The sequence below is a fragment of the Hemitrygon akajei genome, chromosome 8 (genome assembly GCF_048418815.1).
Source record: "Hemitrygon akajei chromosome 8, sHemAka1.3, whole genome shotgun sequence".
Classification (NCBI taxonomy): domain Eukaryota; kingdom Metazoa; phylum Chordata; class Chondrichthyes; order Myliobatiformes; family Dasyatidae; genus Hemitrygon; species Hemitrygon akajei.
Genome location: NC_133131.1, coordinates 123,514,150 through 123,532,368, shown reverse-complemented (window position 1 = coordinate 123,532,368; position 18,219 = coordinate 123,514,150). Strand labels below are relative to the sequence as shown.

Here is an 18,219-nt window from a genome sequence, read left to right as displayed (position 1 = left end):
TAGCCTCCTGTGGGAGGATACTGCAGAATTTGCAGGGGCACTGGCAGAGATATTTAAAGCATCCTTAGCCATGGGTGAGGTGCCGGAGGATAGGAGGAAACCTAATGACAGGCCGGTGAGCCTGACATCAGTAGAGGGTAGGTTACTGGATAATATTCTAAGGAAAGTTATATAAGTACAGTAGGTTCTAGTGAATTAGACCATCAGTTAATCAGGGTAGCCACTTATTTGGAACAATTCTTAAAGAACAAAAGTTAAATCAATAAAATAGCTACGCTCGGTCCACCGGAGAAAGCAGGATCTCCCAGTGGCCACACATTTTAATTCCACGTTGCATTCCCATTCTGATATGTCTATCCATGGCCTCCTCTACTGTCAAAATGAATCCACACTCAGGTTGGAGGAACAACACCTTATATACCGGCTGGGCAGCCTCCAACCTGATGGCATGAACATTGACTTCGCTAACTTACGTTAATGCCCCTCCTCCCCTTCTTACCCCATCCCTGACATATTTAGTTGTTTGTTTTTTTTTCTCTCTCTGCCCATCACCCTGCCTGTTCTCCATCTCCCTCTGGTGCTCCCCCCTTTCTTTCTCCTGAGGCCTCCCGTCCCATGATCCTTTCCCTTCTCCAGCTCTGTATCACTTTCGCCAATCACCTTTCCAGCTCTTAGCTTCATCCCACCCTCTCCGGTCTTCTCCTATAACTTCGCATTTCCTCCTCCCCCCACTACTTTCAAATCTCTTACTATCTTTCCTTTTGGTTAGTCCTGACGAAGGGTCTCGGCCCGAAACGTCGACAGTGCTTCTCCTTATAGATGCTGCCTGGCCTGCTGTGTTCCACCAGCATTTTGTGTGTGTTGTTTGAATTTCCAGCGTCTGTAGATTTCCTCGTGTTAGCTAGGGTTGCCTTTGTTTATTTGGGACATCATGCTATTTAATACAGACAGGAGACTGGTGCCAAAGAGTTTCTAACTCGTGTCAGTCTTGTGCACTTCTGTGGCCATTAGACACTACACCAAACTTAGAACAATCTTTTTTTTAAATTACATCAGTGTGTTTGTGTTTTAAAAAGCAGTGATTTTTGTAACTGATAGTTGGTGTGAAATAAGCAGTAAGACAATTCAGGACTGTTTTGCTCACAGCAATTTCAATCATTCAGGCTTGGAAATGCGAGAAATAGTTGGGAGTGAAAATGAAATGATTTCACTATTGACAGTCATCTTGAATGTTACAATGAAAATAAAGATTTGAAGGATGCAATCATCTAAAGCAAGGGTTCCCAACCTTTTTAATGCCATAGACTCCTACCATTAACCAGATAGGGAACCCCGGTCTAAAGCATTGTATGAAGTCACTCCGTATCTGCACTAGGTCTCCACTTATTTGTTCATTTACAGTCAATCATGAGAACACAGCAGATGAATTCCTCCATTGGTAACTATTAGAAACGAATGAACAGTTTTATTGTACTATAGAGGTATTGGTAGTATTCTAATTTGTGCTGTATTTCATTTAAATACTTTAATTTGTTACTCAGTTAAATAATAGTGTGTCTTTTTTATACAGTACCTTTTACCTATTTCAATGAAACTTTGGCTAGTTGGAGCAGCCACTTAATTGGGCCAAAATGTACTGGTCCCGATGTCTTCTGATTAACTGGAATCCACTGTTTTTGAATATACTGGGACTGATTAGGGATAGTCAACGTGGCTTTGTGCATGGTAGTGCATGTCTGTTCTCTCTATTAGGTTTTCAAGAAAGTTACCAGGAATGTTGATGAAGGCAAGGCTATGGATGTTGTCTACATGTACTTTAGCAAGGCCTTTGACAGTGTCCTACATGGCAAGTTGGTCAAGATGGTTCAGTCGCTTGGCATTCAATCAGAGGTTGTAAGTTGGATTTCAGATTAGCTTTATGGGAGAAGATAAAGAATGATAGTAGATGGTTGCCTCTCTGACTGGAGGCCGGGGACTAGTGGTGTGACCCAAAACAAGAACTAAAGAAAACAGAGCAGGAGTAAGCCATCTGGCCCATCTAGCCTGCTCCACCATTCAATAAGATCATGGCTGATCTGGCCATGGACTCATTTCCACCTACCTGCCTTTTCCCCCATAAACCTTAATTCCCCTACTATACAAAATAAAAATCAATGAATGATAGGTTGTTGTTTGTCATCTATTTCAATGATAGATCATGTGGCAAACTGGATCATCAGATTTGCAGATAACACCAAGATGGGGGTGTAATGGACAGTGAGGAAGACTATCAAAGTTTGCAGTGGGATCTGGACCAGCTGGAAAAGTGGGCTGAAAAATGGCAGATGGAATTTAATGCAGACTAGTTTGAGGTGTCGCACTGTGGTGAACTACATATACCTATACGGTCAGGGTCACGCACTTTGGGGTGACCAGTCCAGGATAGGTCATATGGAGTGAACGATATGACACTGAGGTCTGTGGTAGAACAGAGTGATCTGGGAATACACGTCCATAATTTCTTGAAAGTGGCATCACAAGTAGATAGGGTTGTAAAGAAAGCTTTTGGCACATTGGCCTGCATAGATCAAATATTGAGTACAGGAGTCGAGATGTTATGTTGAAGTTGTACAAGACATTTGTGAGGCCTAATTTGGAGTAATGTGTGCAGTTTGGTCACCTTCCTACAGGAAAGATGTTGCCCAGACTTGAGGACCTGAGTTATTGGGGAAATTTGAATAGGTTAGGACTTTATTCCCTCGAGTGTAGAAGAACGAGGGGAAATTTGATAGAGGTATTCAAAATTATGAGAGGTTATAGATAGGGTATATGCAAGCAGGTTTTTTTCCACTACGGTTGGGTGAGACTAGAACTAGAGGTCATAGATTCAAGGTGAAAGGGGAACTTCTTCAATCAGAGTGTGGAAGTGGTTGATGTGGATTTGATTCCAACATTTAAGAGAAGTTTGGATAGATGGATGGGAGGGGTATGGACCTCTATCATCCAGGTCAATGGGACTAGGCAGATTAATAGTTTGGTACAGACTAGATGGGTCAAGGGGCCTGATTCAGTACTGTAGTACTCTATGACTCTAATTATATGACTATTTTAAATTCAATGTAAGAAATAGGAGCAGCTACAGGCAGTTTGGTTGCTTTAGCCTGCTCTTACCTTCAACAACACCGTGGCTGATCTTTTACCTCAGGCACCATTTTCTTACCTTTTCCCCTTGTGCCTTGATTCCTTTGCTATCCAGAAATCCATTAACTTTTTTTTAGTATATTCTTGAAAAGTTTTCCACAGCCTGAGGATGGAAGGAAAACCAAAAATTCACTGCCCTCTGTGTGAAGTATTTCCCATTACTCTATTCCTAAACGGAATAATCATTGTTTTGAGACCATGACCCTTATTTCTAAACCTCACAGTCAGGAGGAACGGTCTATAGTGTGAGCCCACTGAGTCTGCAGTGTATTTTGTATGCTTCGGTGTCACTCCTCTCTCATTCTCCATAATAACAGTGTAGCCTATTCATTCACTTATTTTAAGTTGCCCAGCAACAAAGGAGGAAGCCACTTGACCCATCAAGTGTATTCCAGTTTTCAGTGCAACCCCCTAAATCCCTTTCCCCCTTTTATATTCCTCTTCTCTATTCCTTCTTACATTGCATCAGCTCAGGTCTGATTCTCCACCACCCACCTATGTGAGAGCATTTACAGTGATCAATTAGCTAACCACCCAGCATGTATTGGAAGGAGAGTAATGCCCAGGGTAAATTCATGGTCACAAGGAGTATATGCGATTTACACACAGCGATCAGGATTAAACCCAGGTTGCTCGCTGTTTCCTGTTGACTTTTCTAATACAACAGATATGCCACTCTGAAGAATCTTCCACGTACTCTCACAATATCAATTTTTTTTTCTATAAAGAGATCAGAGTTGTTTTTTCTTCACAAAATTCCCAGTGTACTCTCACCACTGCCATATACAATTATAGTAAGACATCTTTACTTTTGTAGCTTGCAGTAACTTGTGTATAAGGACACTCAAATTCATTCAAACATTTTAAGTCATCTGCCACTGTCTCTCAATTCCATTCCTCCCTCTTCCCCCTCTGGCACCATCTGCCCATCATTCTCTCCTTATCTGGTTCCACCTAATGTCTGCTGCCAGCCCCTGATTCACCTCTCCCTCTCACCTCTTCACACAGGGTATCTCTCCTGTACATCTCACCCAATATTTGTTTTTTCTTCATATGTATTGGGCCTCCTCTTTCTCCAGTATTAGATCCTTTGCTCTCCAATATTTGTGAGTGTCACAAGGGGACGTGGAGACTGGACCCAAATGCAGGACGCAGGCACTGAAGTACTAGGGGCAGGACAGGAACAACTAAAGGATAGAACAAGATGGGGAGAACATGGCATGCAACAGTGATCCTGGGTTCAGAGAGTTCATGGCAAAGGCAGGACCCTGGCTAGGCTAAAGGATGGGTCTATGGGACAAGGAATACTGGGAGCATAGCTCCCTGGACAGGCCACATTACTTCAGAGCAGGGAGTACCCCCCAACTAGACTCAGTCCCAGAGCCCCTTATATCCACCTGCAAGCCGATAGGTCTCAGGTGCACCTCCTTAAGCCAAGATAGGTTAAGGATGATTTGGGCTAAAGGGTGAAAGGAGGGACAGCTACAAGACCCAGAGTCCGCGGACCGGATCAAGACCCAGAAAGCGGGCTCCGGACCGGACCATAACAGTGGGAGGCTTTTTGTGTCTCCTTTTGTGAAAAGAGGCAGAGACTGCTCCAAAAGAAGTAGAAATATTAAGGCATTACTCAGAAAGCTGGAGGAACTCAGCATCAATGGATGGAAATGGGCAGTCTATGTTTCAGGTCTAGGCTCTTCATCAGGACTGGAAAGTATAAAAAGGTGGGGGAAGCTGCGGAGCAAGAGATGGTGGGTGATAGGTAAATCCAGGTGAGAGGAGGAGAATAGGAATGATGTAAAAAGCTGGAAGGTGATAGGTGGGGTGGCAAAACCTGAGGAAGATGCAGTCTGATTGAAGAGGAGTGGAACGTGGAATAAAGGGAAAGATTTGAGGAGCCAAACCATTGGGAGGAATATGTAGGCAATGGTCAGATCAAGAGGAACAAGGAGGGGAAAGAGATGGGGTGATGGAGGCCAGTTCGATAAGGGGAAGAAAAGTGGGCAGACAGGAATGACCAGTGGAAGTTTGAGAAATCAATGTTCTTGCCATCAGGTTGGAGACTGCCCAGCTGGTATATGAGGTGCTGTTCCTCTGACCTGCGTCTTGTCTCAACTTGGCAGTGGACAGATATGTTGGTGTGGTAATGGGAAGTGGATTTAAAATAGCTGACCACTGGGAGATCTTTGCTGGTACGCTGGATGGAGTGAAGCTGTTTGACAAAGTGATCCCCCAATTTGTTTGATGTCTCATCGATGTGAAGGAGAAGCATTGGATGCAATAAAAGTTGCCATGGATTCACGTGTGAAGGACTGCCTCACCTGGAAGGACTTTTTAAGGCGGTGAGTGACGAAGTGTAGGAGCAGGTGTAACACAGCCCATTTGCAGGGATAAGTGCCTTGAGAGGGATTGGTGGGCAGGTGGAGGGATCAGCAGACAAGAGAGTAATGGAGATCATGATACTTAGTTGGAGGATGTCCTTGGATCCTTGCTCAGCACTGTCTGCAGTGATATTTTTAATACAACTAATATGCATGCAGGGAGTGAAGGAATTCATAATATGAAATACATGTCTCAGCCAGGACACTTTAAATCATATGTAACTCTCTACCATTTTGGAGAAAATTCAAAAATGTTAAAGGCATTGGGGTTCAAAGGAAAGTGACAAATTGGATCCCACTTTGGATCAGTGATTGGACTCAAATGATAATGGTTGAAGGGTGTTTATTCTGTTTGGAAGACTACAAGCAGTAGGGTCTTTCAGGATTCAGTATGAGTTAAACTTCAACATTCAGGTATGATAACAAAAATGTTTATGTACAATGCAAACGTTGATTATAAGGAGGAAAGCTGTAGCATGTGGGTAGCTGTGGATAATTAGTCATTTAGATGACAAAGTGGCATTTGGAATTTAATCCTAAGAAATGGGAGGCAATGCAGTTCGAGAGCTGCAGCAAGACGGAGAGTATATGGGGATATATTGAGGAAAGTGGAGCGACAAGGAAACCACATTCCTAAAAGCAACAGGACAGGCTCATGTGGGTAGAAGTAGCTATGAGATGCTTTTATTTACGAGCCAAGGTATGAAATATTTACTGCTTATTTTTGCACATCTCAAGTGTTATATATACAAGAAACATTGCACTGAAGAATGTGCAGGGATTTACAAAGGTGGTTCTAGGGCTGGAGAATTGTAAGCATGAGGAATGTTTGACTAATCCAGAATAAGAACAGATAATGCTGAAAATAATGCTTCCATAATTTCTGTTTTTATTTCAGATCTCCGGTAAATGTTTTTTTTGGTATTTTAGAAGAATGGAAACTGAGGGGATATTTAATTGAGACATATAACATTGCGAAGGAATTTAATTGAGTAATTTGGAGGAGGTGGTCAACAACCTAGATGGATAGATTTGAAGTAGTCAACAGAAGGATTACATGGGAGAGAGGAAAGATCTTTACAACCCTGAGGGTGGTCGCAACCTAGAAATCACTACTTGAAAGAGCTGGGGGGGGGGGGGCGCGGGTGGAGGGTGGTGACAGATAACCTTATCACATTTTAAAAGTATTTGGAAAGAACTGGAAGAGCCACGATGGGTCACATGCTTAAAGTTGGAATTAGGTTCATAATTTTTCATTTGGCACAGATACAATTAGCCAAATAACTTCCTTTAATGTCACTTTCAGTGAATGAACTTCTTGTTTTGTTGAAAGTCAAATATAATGATAAAAATATAAAGGTAAACTGTAACCTTTTCATCAAGTTATTGTTAAATGAATAATTCACATAAATTTCAGCATGTTCTTGAAATCATCACATGTGAAAAATATGAGGGAATAACACTCACATTGGGGTAAACAATTGAAGAGGCCTAACAGTTTCCCAGTGGACAGGACTTCAACAGGGAAGAGGCACCAATACTTTCCCTTTGTGTAAAGCACATACAGAAGTATTTTGCATTCAATGTTATTTGTGGCACTTTTCTCTTTCTCAGTACTTTTCCTTCTCAATTGTACCACTGATTTATCATTTCATACGTCTTCATACATTTTGTTAGTAGTGATAAACCTTAAACACTCAAATATATTTGCATGAAAAAATGCATCTAAGTGGGAGCTCTTTACCACCAAAGAGAGCGGTATACCTTAATTGATAGCGGTTGTAATCTGTTTATTTGTGCCAGCAAAGCTTTTCGTTTCTCATAAAGCTTAATGAAGAGTTAAGAGAATTTATGCCTAATCCACCTAGCATAAAAATCATTTAAGCAGACATTTTTTCTGATGTTTGGTGTTTTGTTGATTTAAAGCATGTTTCATTACATATTTTGAAATACTCTGCTACCTTATGTCATTTGCAATACTGATCATTGTTACAGCTCTCTGAAGGAATGCAAAGGATCACTTGATAATTATATGCTGCTCAGCTGCATCGGACTCCAATATTGAACTTCTCTGATAGGGAGCCAGGCTCTAGGGATAGCCAGATGGCCTGACTTTTTTCATCTTGGTTGGACTCCGTTCCCTGCTGTCCCACAGAGAAATTCTTGGCATGCTGCAGCTTTGATCACTAAACAAATTTTTGTACCTTGGAAGACCTTTAGAGGTTGAAATAAAGATGAGTAGTCCTAAACAACCACCTCCTTCCTTATGACACAAAACAAATATTAAATAGACTTGCAGAATGGATGTATGTAAATGACAAAAGAATTTCAATGTGAGCAAATGTGAGATGGTGCTTTGCAGAAAATTCTTCACTTTAATGTCACAAAAGGAGGTTTTTTTCTCGACTACTATGTCCATGCTGGAAGAGTAAAGAGATTATATGCTAGTTGGATAATAGGAACCTGCACAAAATAATGTAGAACAAGGATTCTGGTTTACACTAACAATGTAAATAAGTAAAAAAAAAACATAAGCACAGAAGTACAAGCATTAGGATTCCCTTATCTTCAAAGTTGCAACAGGTTTGCTGTACTATTCCCCATGTCTGACTCTGTGTAGCTTCTTGCCGGACTGTTTGACTGGCTGAAGAACTGCAAATGGTATTGAACATTAATGATTCTCAATGAACCTTCCCAATTCTGACCTGTTAATTTAAAGTAAAGTCATTAATGAAGCAGGTGAAGGTGCTGGGGCCTGGGCTACTGTTGTGAGGAACTCATATAGTGATGTCTGGGATGGAAATGGTTGTCGTCCAAGAACCTCAGTCACCTTTCTTAAGAAAGTTTGATTTCAAGCTGTGGGTGTTTTCCATTGTCTTAGCTTTTACCAGGGCTCCATAACCAGCATTCAGTCAAGTACTCCTTCAATGTCGAGGGCACTCGCTTGTAGGCTCTAGAATTCAACTCTTTGTTCCATGTTTGAATCAGGACTAATGAGGTCTGGAAGCTAAGTTTTCCTGGAAATACTCAAAACTTGGCTTCTACCTACAGGTTATTGAGAAGTAAATGCAGCTTTATATCACTCTCAGGAGCACACCCTATCATTTTGCTGATGATTGAGAACAGACTGGCTGGTAATTAGCTGGATTTGATTTATCCTGCTTTTTGTCAGAGGTATATAACTTGCAACTTCCCTCTTTGTTAGGCAGGTGCAGATATTGTAAGTGTACTAGAACTGGCTGGTTACATGCTAGTTTTAGAGTTTTCCGTGCTATAGTTGAGATGCTCCAATGGTTTTTAATGCATCCAGGGTTGTTTCTTGATATTATGTAGAATGGATTGAATTTTTTAAGGAATGGCTGCTTTGGTGGTGGAACTCTCAGGAGAAAGCTTGATTGTATTATATTAAATATTAATGGCTGAATATGACTGTGAATACATCATTTTGCCTTTAGCACCCACATTATCCTCATTGTGCACAACAACATTTCGGGAGCTACCAAATCCAATTGCTATTTAATTGTCCACTTACATTCACTATAGATGTGATAAGACTGCCGAGATTTGATCTGATCATTAGTTATATGTTAGTTGTTTATTGCATGTTGGTTAGCAGACATATAACAGCAAGTGTGACTTCACTAGATTAGCCCTTCATTCAAAAGTGTGCCAGGTACTGTTTCCAGCTTTTCTGCACTCCTCATTGACTCAAGCTTAATAGTAATGGCAAACTGAGAGATGTGCTGGGCTCTGAGGTTTGAAATTGTGGTGGTGTTCATATATGTGACTGCTGATTGTCCACAGATGCCCAACTCCATTCTGAACCTATTGCACTGAGTGCAGTTGTAGACCACACAACGTTTCCTGAGTATTGATACAAAGATGGTGTGATGGTCACATCAAACAATACCATTACAGACAGATGTATTGCTAAAAATAAATTGATGAAGATGGGATCATTGAAGGTTGTTCTTCACATTAGTATACCAGCATCTTCTGCAGATATACTATGTTAGTTATATCCTCTTAGCCAGTTTGGTCAGTACTAGGGCTCTAAGCCATTGTTTGTTTATTTATTTGCTTACCTAGAGATACAGAGCAGAACAGGCTCTACCAGCCCAACAAGCTGCACTGCCTAGCAACCCACCTACATAACACTAGCCCAACCACGGGGCAATTTACAATTACCAATTAACCAACTAACCAGTGCACCTTTGAAGTGTGGGAGGAAACCCATGTGCTCATGGGAAGAATGCACAAGCTTCTTACAGATGGCAGCGGAACTGAACTCCAACTCCTGGAGCTCTAATTGCCATGGCATCCCACGGAGTTTGACATTGGTGTTAGACATTGAAGCCCCCCATCCAGAACACACTTTGTGTTCTTGCTGCCTTCACTGTTTTTCACAGATTATTTTCCCCAGTGTATAGGGATGCTCATTTATCTCCTGAGGCAGGACAGCGATCAGGAGGAAGCTTCCTTGCCCACACTAAACTTGGTGGCATTAGACCTCATGGGTTCTAAAGTCAAAATTGAAGTTTGCCGGGACCAATTTATCTCTTGATACTTATGGCTCTGTCTTTTCTGTAGGACAATGTAATCAGGGATTGTAGTGAAGCGCCTGGCACATTGTCTATAAGATGCAACTCTGTGAGAATGATATGTCAAACTTTTGCTGGACTGCTCTGATGAAAACTCTCTTAATGTTGACAACAGATTATGAAGAGAACTTTGTGAGGGAAGCTGAGATGAGAACACATTTGCTGTGTCTGAATTCAGTACTTAATTGATATTGGATTTTCTTTTTGTTATTAATTTCAGCAGTGAAGCTGCAGCTGAGTTGCTTGCTAGGACATTTCAGAGGGTATTTATGCGTTAACAGTATTGTTGGATAGAGTCATGGAGTAATACAATAGGGAAACAGGTCCTTCGGCCCAACTCATCCATGCTAACCAAGATGCACATCGAAGTTGCACGCCATCTTGGACAATCTCTCCCATCCACTCCATAATGTACTGGTTAGGCACAGGAGTACATTCAGCCAGAGACTCATTCCACCGAGATGTAATACTGAGCATCATAGGAAGTCATTCCTGCCTGTGGCCATCAAACTTTACAACTCCTCCCTCGGAGTGTCAGATACCCTGAGCCAATAGGCTGGTTCTGGACTTACTTCCACTTGGAATAATTTACTTATTATTATTTAATTATTTATGGTTTTATATTGCTATATTTCTACACTATTTTTGGCTGTGCAACTGTAACGAAATCCAATTTCCCTCGGGATCAATAAAGTATGTCTGTCCGTCTGTCTAGTCCAATTGCCCGTATTTGAATTGAATTGACTTTATTTTTTACATCCTTCATGTACATGAGGAGTAAAAATCTTTACATTGCATCTCCATCTAAATGTTCTATGTGCAATTTATAGTAATTTGTAATAAATAATATGTACAACAGGACAGTCAGTCTAGCATAGAAATACAATTGTATCAGTGGGAATTAATCAGCCCGATGGCCTGGCAGAAGAAGCTGTCCTGGAGTCTGTTGGTTCTGGCTTTTACACTGCAGTACCGTTTCCCGGATGGTAACAGCTGGAATAGTTTGTGGCTGGGGTGACTCGGGTCTCCAATGATCCTTCAGGCCCTGTCTCTATAAATGTCCTGAATAGTGTGAAGTTCATATCCACAGATGCACTGGGCTGTCCGCACCACTCTCTGCCGGGTCCTACGATTGAGGGAAGTACAGTTCCCATACCAGGCAGTGATGCAGCCAGTCAGGGTGCTCTCAATTGTGCTCCCGTAGAAAGTCCTTAGGATTGGGGACGTGCCAAACTTCTTCAACCATCTGAAGTGCCTTTTTCACCACACAGCTGATGTGTACAGACCATGTGAGGTCATCAGTGATGTGGATGCTGAGGAACTTAAAGCTATTCACCCTCTCAACCCCAGATCCATTGATGTCAATAGGGGTTATCCTGTCTCCATTCCTCCTGTAATCCACAACCAGCTCCTTTGTTTTTGCGACATTGAAGGATATTGTGGAATTGCAATATTTGGGCCATATCCTTATTAACAATTCCTGTCTCTGTACCTGTCCAAATGTCTTTTAAATGTTGTTCCTGTACCTGCCTTATCTGCTTTCTCTGGCAGCTCATTCCGTATACTATATGCACCACCCTCTGAGTAAAAAAGTTGCCCTTTCGGTCCCTTTTAAATCTTCTCCCTCTCACCCTAAACCTGTACCCTCTAAGTTTTGATCCCAGAGGAAGGAAAACCTGTGTATATTTGTTCTATCTATGATCTTCATGATTTTTTTTACTCATATGCCTAATTTCTCCCTGTAACTCAGGGCATTGAGGCCAAGCAGCATTCTTTCCAGTTTATTCACATCCTTGCTATAACCAAAACGACATAAATAAATTGGATATGGCGAGGATGGCTGATCCCTTAAGTGCACTATTGAACCAGATGGGTTGTTACAAGTCAATAAATCATTACAATGGGTGGTTCATCCTTTCTTTTCAAATTCGTAATTGCTTTGGTGAAATTCAAACTCATATCTCTGGATGGTTGGTCCTCCGAATTACAAGGGGCAGCAAGTTTGCTATTGCCTTAATCTTCACCCACTGCTTGTGTACCATGTGTCCAAAGGGCCTGCTTTCCTGTTCCCAGCAGACAAACTAGTTTCTCTCTTTTTCTTTCCACCTTCTGCATCAAAACTTCAGGTGCACAATCCTTCCACGGTAAGCTGTTGGAGGTGGTTGGCAGCACTGTTTCAAATTATGTTTACAGCTCCAGAAACTACGGTGTATATTTGCTAAGAGCTGTAGTGTTGATGTTGTGCTTTACTGTTACTGCATACTCCTAATAAATGACAGAGTTAGCACCTGCAAGCAGCAGTCAAAATAATGAGCAGGCAGCATGGATCTGCAGTTACATGGACCAGATTTGGGATAAGTTGTACTTGACTGTTAAGCAACTTCCCCCAACTCCACCTAACTTTCTTTTTCCCTTTACTACTTCCTTGACAATCTTCTTCCACACCCACATCCAGTTTGGTACCTGGTGTTTTTAATTTTCTGTGAGGCCTAGACCTTAACAAAATGAGATAAATATCAACTACCGGTACATTAACAAAGAAAGACATAGAAGATAAATAAGGACAGGAAGAGGAAAGTGTCACATAAAGAGTGGTCAAAGTGATAGACATTACAGTAAGAATTTCTTTTCCATGTAGCATGTAGAATGGCAGAGAAAGAACTGGCATAGCAAATGCTGAATAAGAATTAGACAGTGAGAAATAACCACAGTTACTGGAAGAGATATATCAGTTCTTTTTCGAGTGAGTAATGCTACGGGAGATGATTTAAATTTAATATATTGTGTGTAACATGGTACATTGCTCCTGTCATTATAAAATATTGTAGCATTTGAGTCACTGAGAGCAATGCCACAGGAGATCTTTTATTGATTAAAATTTAGCAAATGTAGTCAACCAAGTAAAACATCTTAGAGCCTTTGAGGTTCAAAATGTTCTCTAACTTAAAATATAATCAATAAAGCATTGACTAGTCTTTTATTGACATTTCGAACAAATGATCCATTGATATTCAGTGTTCTCCCATTTGTAGGCAAATGTACACTAAAATAAAGCAAGAAAATATCAGTTTAACCAGATGGTAGTTGTATTAGATTATCTTTGTCACTTGTAAGGTCATTGTTAGTGAATATAAAGAACAGGATGTGAACAGCAGACTGTAATCACTGGCTGGTATTATCTTATTCTTTGTAGATATTATGATCAGAATTCTACTGAGAAATAGAAGTGAAAATAAGTTACTGAATGTAATGCATTAAATATTATCTGAATGGGTCTACTTTGTACTTGAATCTTTATAATTATGTGAAGAAAAGAACATTCATCAGCTTTGAAATTTGTCTGTCAATTATTTTCATCTCTATTAATTATTTTAGACATGAGGTTTGCATTATTCATTCGATTGACCATATTTATTTCAAGTACAAAATCTTCAAGATCTTTGTTTGATAGCGTTAACAACATTATTTAATAATATTTGATAAAATTGTTAGCATAACCAAGTATCAAGGTAATATAAAGCACATTGCTACATCTGGGTCTTCGTCCACATCCTGATCAAAGCCTTTGTCCCATTTTTCAAAGGAGTCTCTTTACTGAGGTTCTTGGATAGGTTTGTAGTCATCCACAGAAGGTCATGTCAATTCATCTGGTCGCATCCAGTTCTCTCTATTCCCCTGTGTCTCAGAATCCCCAGATTTTCCTCCTCTGATGCCTACTTTGTCAGACACCATGCCGCTCACCTTTGTTGTCTGGGAGTTTAGCCCCACCCTGCTCCTAGTAACTTGGACTTGGCCTTTCATTGCCTCTTATTCTCCCAGAGAATTGAGCTTAGTGTTGCCATATTTCAAATATTAACAACCTCCTGCTACTTTCTTACTGTATGCTATTTCTGCTATCTTACCAGTATTTCCATTTAGTAAGAACTTACAAAACTAATCCTGATGGAGTCTGATAACAGATTCTGTTACTTAATGCCCCTCCCTCTTTGTTGTTCTTAGACCACTTCCTCCACCATCTCCACACCAACTCCAATGGTCTTTTGCTATTACAAAGTATTTTCAATGTTACTTACCTGAAGAACCTTCCAGCTATTACTGGAATAATACAGAGACTATCAATAATAGACAGGTAATAAAACACTGACTTCCTAATAGTATTTTTATCCATATCTCGATGATTAACTGATAAAATGCACTCTTTGAGCATCTGATGTTCTGCATAGCATACATTTTGTTCTGACAATTATTATTAAGTCTTTTTGTGACTATCTCCCTATAATTGCAATATTGATAACCTGCAGAATGTACTTGTCTTATAGGTCTGGTATCTACTGGGTTGGGTTTGTTACCTTCAATCAGAGAAGCCCAATGAGGATGTGTCTTTCAAGGACTCTGCCAGAACATACCTAACAAAAACCAAAAAGGTAACCTTGTTCTATGGGTACCATATTTTGTTTAAAGAGAGATTACATGTGAAAAATTTAAGGAGGCTGATCCTACCTGCAGTTTAAAGAGTGTATTAGTTTACATTTGCCAAAATGCAGATTAACAAAATGCATTATTTCTTTTTCTTTCGAGATTTATAATTGCACTAACGCATGTTCCAGAGGAAGACATCACTTTTTCAGCAATTCAGTTCTCTAAAGTATTTTAGTATGTTTTTGAAAATGTTTTTAAGCTATAATAATTTACTCGTGATTTGAGGATGATATTTTCTACCATGATATAGGGATTAGATATTCAGTAATAAACATGCTTAAGTTCTGTCTGCTTTAAGGTCTCTCCAAAGATGAGCAAACTCTGTCATCTCTGGCAGATTTATGTTAGTAGTTATAACTAATCTTTCAATCACAGCAAATCACAGATTTAGCCATACTTTGTGAGTAGAAGGAAGTTTAATTTGCTCTTTGTAAAAGCTGGAAGCAAAAGTATAAAGAACACTGCAGCAATTTGTCCACATTTAAGGACCAGAGATAATCTTTTCTTGTAAAATTTAACCAAATGTGTTTCATACAACGCAAAACACATAAAACAGAATAGATAGTCAGGAATGTGCTGCATAGCTGTAAAATATTATGTTGTAAACCATGAGATGACACTCATCCAGTTTATTAACATCCCCATTCACCCAGATGAAGTTGCAGCTTCTAAACCCACCTTCAACCGTCTGTTATTTATGTAAAAGTTATAATTCAATATTTTATGTAATAGTAGTCAACTGTATGTTCTCTTCCCCATCTATAGAATCTTGCCATTGAATGTTGATAACTTACTTCAAAAGCATTTGCATACAAGCAAAACAATATATCACATAGACCATCATATCAGAAAGATGGCCTTTCAGCCTACATCAGCTATTCCTTTCCACTGAAACATAGTATAATAACTATGATCAGGTATTGGTTTCCTAAATCAGTGATGTGTTCACACTTTCTTTACTGAGTTCTTCAGCAATGACTTTTTTCTAAGATATCTACTAAATAGTTGTAATAGATTAATTTGTTATAACAACATTTATCAACTGCATTTCTATCATGTCCTTCAACTCTTGTTTCACATAAATAATTTTTACTGTATCTCCCATTGATTCATTACACTTCATGAATATTATAATATTTGTAGCCCAGTTAGTTCCCATGCCCCTTATTTCATTGAGAAGATTGGTCTCTTCGCATCTCTTTACAAGTTATGTGGAAGGCAAAGGAGGTGGGGTGGTGCTCTTAATTAAGGATGAGATCAGGGCGATTGTGAGAGATGATATAACATCTACGGAGCAGAATGTTGAGTTCATCTGGGTAGAGATTAAGAATAGCAAAGGGAAAAAATCCACTGGTGGGAATTGTCTATAGGCCACCTAATAAAAATATTGCAGTGGCAGAGGCAATTAATCAAGAAATAACTGAGGCTTGTAAGAACAGAACGACAGATGGAGGATTTTAACTTCCACTTAGATTGGGTGAATCAGGTTGGTCAAGGAAGTCTTGAAGAGGATTTCATAGAATGCATCCATGATGGCTTTCTTGAGCAGCATGTTAGTGAACCTACAAGCGAAAATACTATCTTAGATCTAGTCCTGTGCAATGAGACAGGTAAGATTAACGATCTTGTAGTCAGGGATCCTCTTGGAAAGAATGATCATAGTATGATTGAATTTTGCATACAGGTGGAGGATGAAATAAAACTAGTGTATTAAGGGAGACTACAATGGGATGAGGGAGGAGTTGGCTAATGTGGATTGGGAGCACAGGCTATTTGGTAGGACAGTTGAGGAACAGTGGAATACTTGCAAAGAGATTTTTCACGGTGCTCAACAAAAGTATATTCCAGTCAAAAGTAAGAGCCAGCCTTGGGTAACTGAGGAAATAAAAGATAGTATCAAATTAAAAGCTTATGTGTACAAAGTTGCAAAGAGTAGTGGGAGACTGGAGGATTGGGAAAACTTTAAAAAGCAACAAAGTACAACTAAACAAGAAATAAGGAAAGGGAAGACAGAGTATGAAAGTAAATTAGCACAAAATATAAAAACAGATAACAAAAGTTCTCATAAATATATAAAGTGGAAGAGAGTGGCTAAAGTCAACGCAGGACCCTTGGAAGACAAGAAGGGGAAATTGATATTGGGTGATAAGGAAATGGCTGAGGCATTGAAAGACTATTTTGTGTCAGTCTTCATAGTGGAGGACGTGTCTGATACGCCGAAGAGTGATGTTATGTATGAAATGGGAGGTAAGGGCCTCGCTAAAGTCACTGTCACTAAAGAGATAGCGATGAGCAAACTAAAGGGCCTAAAGGTAGACAAGTCCCCTAGTTCTGATGGGATGTATCCCAGGGTGCTGAAGGAATTGGCGGAGGTTATAGTAGATGTGTTGGTAATCATTTACCAAAACTTTCTGTACTCTGGGCAGGTCCCGGCAGACTGGAAGACAGCAAATGTCACGCCACTTTTTAAAAAAGGATATAGGCAAAAGACGGGCAACTATAGTCCAGTTAGCCTAACATCTGTAGTCGGGAAAATGCTTGAAACTGTCATTAAGGAAGAAATAGCAAGACATTTAGAAAGGAGTGGTTCCATTAGACAGACGCAGCATGGATTCAGAAAGGGCAGGTCCTGTTCGACAAACTTACTGGAGTTCTTTGAGGACATAATGAGCGCAGTGGATAGGATACGGATGCAAGGAGTCAGAGGAAGTATATTGACATGGATAGTGGATTGGTTAACCAATAGAAGGCAGAGAGTTGGTATAAATTGGTGTTTTTCCAGTTGGCAGTCAGTGGTGAGTGGGGTGCCACAGGGGTCGGTGCTGGGCCCACAGCTGTTTACCATTTATATTGATGAGGACACTGAGTGTAGCGTAGCAAAATTTTGCTGATGACATTAAACTGAATGGAAAAGCAAATTGTACAGAGGATGTTTAGAGTCTGCAGAAGGACATAGATAGGTTAAGTGAGTGGGCCAAGGTCTGGCAGATGGAATACAATGTTGGTAAATGCGAGATCATCCACTTTGGAAGGAATAATAGAAGAGCAGATTATTATTTAAATGGTGAAAGATTGCAGCATGCTGTTGTGCAGAGGGACTTGGGAGTGCTTGTGCATGAATCGCAAAAAGTTGGCTTGCAGGTACAACAGGTTATTAAGAAGGCAAACGGAACGTTGGCCTTCATTGCTAGAGGGATTGAATTCAAGAACGGGGAGGTCATGCTGCAACTGTACAGGGTACTGGTGAGGCCGCACCTGGAGTACTTGTTCAGTTCTGGTCTCCATACTTGAGAAAGGATATACTGGCTTTGGAATCAGTGCAGAGCAGGTTCACCAGGTTGATTACAGAGATGAAGGGGTTAACTTATGAGGAGAGATTGAGTCGCGTGGGACAATACTCTCTGGAATTCCGAAGAATGAGAGGGCATCTTATAGAAACATACCAAATTTTGAAAGGGATAGATAAGATAGAAGTAGGAAAGTTGTTTCCATTGGTAGGTGAGACTAGAACTAGGGGACATTGCCTCAAGGTTCAGGGGAGAAGATTTAGGACGGAGATGAGGAGAAACTGTTTTTCCCAG

General features: G+C 40.3%; 1 protein-coding gene across 2 annotated transcripts in view; it reads left to right on the top strand.

Moving 5' to 3' along the window:
* LOC140732219 (uncharacterized) overlaps positions 1 to 18,219 on the top strand; it is a 483,152-nt gene that overhangs the window by 376,312 nt on the left and 88,621 nt on the right. For both annotated transcript variants that reach the window (XM_073054524.1, XM_073054523.1), the window contains one exon: positions 14,479 to 14,583. In XM_073054524.1, coding sequence (XP_072910625.1) covers positions 14,479 to 14,583 — 105 coding nt within the window. The remainder of the gene's footprint in view (positions 1 to 14,478; positions 14,584 to 18,219) is intronic.